We start from the raw sequence: 5000 nt of genomic DNA, 5'->3' as shown, positions 1-5000 counted from the left end.
GTTTCAGTCTCAAGGCAATGATTTGGACACTTATAGGTATACTTTGTTTAGTGTCACCTATGGTGCAGATTGGATAGATTTTGCAAAAGATAGCATTACTTTTAAAGAAACATGCAATTTGACAAGCTATTGCCTTTTACCTTCATTTTATTGCCATATTTTTCATCACTCTCATTGTTTTCCAGCTGTCACTAAATTGTTCATTTTCTTACTCTGCTACATTCGTAGACCTATTTACTGTTTATAAAGCAATATGCACTTACAGGTTTTGGAGATGGCTTGGGCTCCGAGGGTCGCATGTGCAAGTGGGTCATCATTGCTTGAAGACGTTCACGTTCTTTAGAAAGCTGTTAGGAAAGAGTGAGATCAGAAGCATTTTAGAAATGACTGATACAGCTATTTTACTGCAGTGATACATCTTATCATTGAGCTTGTCTGGGTGTAATGATTCCTGCATATAAAAGTCTATGTCAGTAGAAACTTATCTGAGAGGAAATGCAACTTTGGGCATGACAAGAAAGAAGAAGAAAAAAAAAACAAACCACAGAAAAACTTTTATAGCCTTTCATATGCTAAAAGGTCATAAAAAACAAATAACACTTCATCTTTTTGTCAATAAGAGAATTGAGGTCACAGTTGCCTCGACAGTAACAAGTTACTAAGACCATAAATTAGAAGGCCCATAGTGTCTCTTTAAAGTCCTGTGGACACTGTTAGCAATGGACTACTGCCAACAGCTGTGAAGGGGTGAAGGGTCCTCAAAGCACAGTGCCTGCCAGGATTGTCTACACACTTCATCCTTTCCCACTGAGGTCCAGTTAGTGCCCCCTGCAATCTGCCATCATCAATCTAATTCAATAGAGTGACAGAGCCCAGGCAGTGTGAAATGCTGAACTCTGCCACCGAGTCGGCATCGACACTGCACTGGGTCTCATTACAACTGATGGACCTTACTTCACTAGCAGTCAGACAAAGCCAAAAATGGCATAATTGGTCACACTGCAAGCTAAATCTTCACTTGGACTGTTACATTACAGCCCAGCCTTTGTAAATGGTAAACAGTTCTTAAGAAGCTCTTAAACTGCCTTTAGAAAACATCATGTTACTGAAACCTGTACTTTTTCCAAACTAATACAATTTTCTGATCATACGCTAGGTAAATATTTGTAGTTTCAGACTCAAACAAATTGCCAAATTTGAAAAAAATAAAAAAACTATGAAGTGTTTGAAATATGCAACTTGTTGATAAGAACATCAGAACATAAAAGAGAAAAATATATCTTACAACATGAAAAGAATAATTTTTCTTTCAATAGCTAGGCTGCAAGAAGAAATGCTTGAACTTGTATTGTTGTGATATAGCTTTGCCTATCTACAACACAATTATAGCATAAATTGCAACAAGAATCACTTGGTGTTAAACTGCCATTTTCTGGAGAATTTTGTAATACTTTCTTGCAGGAGTTTAGATCAAGTGTTACATATGTGGACTAATGTAGGACATAGGAAAACAACATGGAAGTAATTTTAAGAAGAGAAAACTACCTGTATTACCACAAATACTTTGGGTATGCACCTTTAATTATAAAATATTTGAGGCAGTGGGTGGGAATAAAGTGTCTTCTTAGGCTTTGTATTATGTGTGTGACACTAGAGACATGCTATTTGCCATGACATTAATTCCTAACAAACAAATTAAGCTGAAACCAGCCTGTAAATCTTAGAAACTGCAGCTGGTTTTATAAAGCATTCATTTTAAGGGAAATGACAACAAATGACATTATTGTATACTCCTTTCATTGCCTGGGTTTCCACTATTGAAATATAAAAACAGCCAAACAGTTTGCCTTGGCTGAAAGAAGAAATACTCCTACATGCATGACAACAGCTAGACAGTATGCTAAAAGGAAAGAAAACAGAAAGGTGTTTATCCTTCTTTCTCTACATATGGCAAGAAATGGGGAAAAAAAAGTCTCAGTCCCTTCCTGCATCCTTCAGGCTCCTCTGAACATTCCCAGGAGGGGATGGGACTCCTGAGAAATGCTCTCCTACAGCTTCCATACAGGTGAGAGGGGACTGCATAGAGTGAGAGTACCACATAGTTATTTTGGGGTGTCAAGATTTGTGCCCAGCCTCAGCAGCCCAGTAAGTGTACTCTCAATACTGGGAGATCCCAGGGGTACTCGTCATTTCTTCCATAAACTGGAGGGAGTGTTCACATCTCCACTATGACCTCTAATGGTAAGAGCCTGAACAGGGCTCCCAAGTGCTGTAGTCCCAGATGTAGGGGTCCCTGGGGACTTCCCTAAATGCATCTGATATTACACCACCTGCAGGAAAACACCCACCATCAGGCAGGAGTCATTTTGGTGGAGATACACTCTGCTGCTCTTTTGTCCTGCAGAAGAGCATAGGCAACCATCAGATCAGAAGGGGAAAAAGAAAGAGAAGTCCTGACCCAGCAGTTCAGAACTAGAAAACGATTTGGATCCAGACTCTGCTCGAGGGACTGCATTTTTCATTCACGATGAATGGCATTAGGGTCTTAGTTCAAGCAAAATACTGTAGACAAGGCTGATGTTAGATAATTATTGCATAGTTTATAATGTGAAAAATCTTTAAGTAAAAAAAAAACCACTTGTTCATGAATATCAGCAAATTTCATGCAAGAAACATACAGCTTTAAGCTAGAGTCACTAAAGGCAAGTGTTTTCAATTTAGTTTAGGTTATTAGTAAATCAGTAATAGGATAATACATCCATGTAACCAACCTGTATTTCTAACTGCTGAACCACTTGCATTTGCACCCGACACTGAGCAGTGCTTCTGTCATCCAATGCATGTTCATTGTTAAGGTGCCTAGAGAAGAAAGAGAACACTAATAAGATAGTGTTAAGATGAGGAAAAATTCTTTATGAGTCCATTTTTCTCTCTTTTGCATATGGCTTCCATCAGTTTCAGTGGAAATTATGCAGAAAGATCCAGTCAGAGCACACCTTGGATACAACAATTTAAAATAAGACAACAAAATTTCATTTAGTTCTGCCAGCTTTCTCAGTGATGACTGCCAGATACTCTGTTCCTATCTCCCAGGTCACATATGCCATCTAAAGGCCAATGTAACTAGTTATCAATATTTGGTAGAGCGACTGATTTCCACTTTCTGATGCTGGTGCAGATAAACAGAGAATCACGTTACAAATGATTCTTCAGAAGACGTAACCCAAAACAGAGCTGAAGGGGAAACAACCTGATTTTTCAATGCAGTTTCCAGAACAAGCCCCTGAAGATGATGGCAGTGATCAGGCTCCGTAGTCTGAGAAGAGGGTCCAAGGTAAAGGCAGGGGAGGGAACAGCCTTATACATGCAGCAAGCCTCCTGGGAGGGATTCAGGCTACAAATGCCGGTTTAGCAAAACAAAACCACACTCTGCAACCGGGAAAGATTAACTCAGCAAGTGACTGTCCATGACTGAAATACAGCCCAGACCTGAATGGATGTCCCCTGTATGGTTTCATCAAGTACAACTTTACAAAGCTCATTTAACACTGGTTTTTGAAGTACAGTGTTTTCAGTTTATTGTCTTTCTGCTCCAGAGTCATAGAACTTCTCTTTGGAGCTTGATTGTGGGCTTGATGCTCCACTGAGAACAGAAAGCAAGGATCAGGCTAAAGAAGAAATGGAAGCAAAGAAGTTTTGCCTTTGAATATGGATTTACAGGCAATTTTCACAGTAGGCACAAGGGGTAAGATTTGCAGGGACTACAGTCACAGATGGTCTCATGTTTACAGGAACTAAGTTATCTATACTACAGAGGAGATATATTTTCTCCTTTTTCTTTTTTAGCAGAAATAATCAGAGAACTATGTAGATATTTGATTGCTAATCTATGCAAGAAACATGGTGGAAAAATAGAGGAAATTGCATCTCACTTTTACTAAAAATTGTCTTTTTTATTTAAATCATGACTTCACAGTTTTTGGACCAAATTATAGGGTTTGCAGGTGAGCAAAGTACATCTGCTGTTATAAAACGTACAATTTGTTTATTTTTAAAGGAACTGCCTTCTTTGACACAAAAATGCACAATCATTTAAAAAATATTAATTGCTCAGAATGTACCATTCACTTGTTTTCTGAACTTGTGGTTCAAAAGAATTTTACGCCCTCAACTACACAGGCATGATACTGTGTGATCTGTTAATAGAATGGTTTAATGTTTTCAGTTAATTGGGAACAAAATTGCCAGAAAAAGGACTTGGGATTGATATTACCTCTGCTTTATAACCACTGTTCACCATTATGCACTATTTTATTTCTACATGCATGTATGCTCACCTATGTAAGCATATATGGGTGTACATGTATAATACATGACAGGAAGCAATGGCACAGGTACAAAAGATCTCCTGGCCCAAGTTTGAGGTTACTGCTTCCTCATGATTATTTATTAGTTATTACAACACCATATGTTTGCATAACACCTTGCAAAAGAGATACAGACACAGTCCTTGCCCTGAGGAACTTTAAATGTAACAGCAATATGCAGTGTTGGAGAAGAAAGTCCAGTATAATGTAATTTCAGTGTGATTACACGGTAACTTGGGAGACTGTTGCATGCTACTTGGAAGTTAATGCAGTAATCTTCAAAAACTCACGAGCTATGCACATCTCTTATGCCGCGCTTTCACGTCACGCAGTTACTTGTGCTGTGCGTTTTTGAGAAAAGCTGTTTTACGGAAATATTAGGAGTGTAAAAATTGTTTTAAGAATTATTTTTTCTGATCTTTTTTTTTTTTTTTTTGCCTGTGAAGTAGGTTTGCTTTATTTATCATACACATACGGGAAACGTAGTGAAAGAAAAACTAGGTCTTATGCATTTTTTAAAACCTCTAAAATAACTGCTTTGTGTACAGAGTTGCTGCAGTTCTAGGGTCCAATATGTTGCATCTGCCAAAAAAGGCATACATTCCTTCTCCAGAAGGCTGGGAATCATTCCAA

General features: G+C 38.3%; 1 protein-coding gene across 14 annotated transcripts in view; it reads right to left on the bottom strand.

Annotated features, from left to right (window-relative positions):
• Positions 1–5000, bottom strand: part of FOXP2 (forkhead box P2) — a 400866-nt gene that overhangs the window by 37385 nt on the left and 358481 nt on the right. For all 14 annotated transcript variants that reach the window (XM_071733677.1, XM_071733679.1, XM_071733672.1 and 11 more), the window contains 2 exons: positions 2772–2859; positions 264–347 (listed from right to left, as the gene is read on the bottom strand). In XM_071733677.1, the coding sequence (XP_071589778.1) occupies positions 264–347; positions 2772–2859 (172 nt within the window). The remainder of the gene's footprint in view (positions 1–263; positions 348–2771; positions 2860–5000) is intronic.

The sequence above is a fragment of the Heliangelus exortis genome, chromosome 1 (assembly GCF_036169615.1).
Source record: "Heliangelus exortis chromosome 1, bHelExo1.hap1, whole genome shotgun sequence".
NCBI classification, from domain to species: Eukaryota; Metazoa; Chordata; class Aves; order Apodiformes; family Trochilidae; genus Heliangelus; species Heliangelus exortis.
The sequence above is the reverse complement of the archived record's forward strand: the minus strand, read 5'-3'. Positions and strand labels throughout refer to the sequence as shown.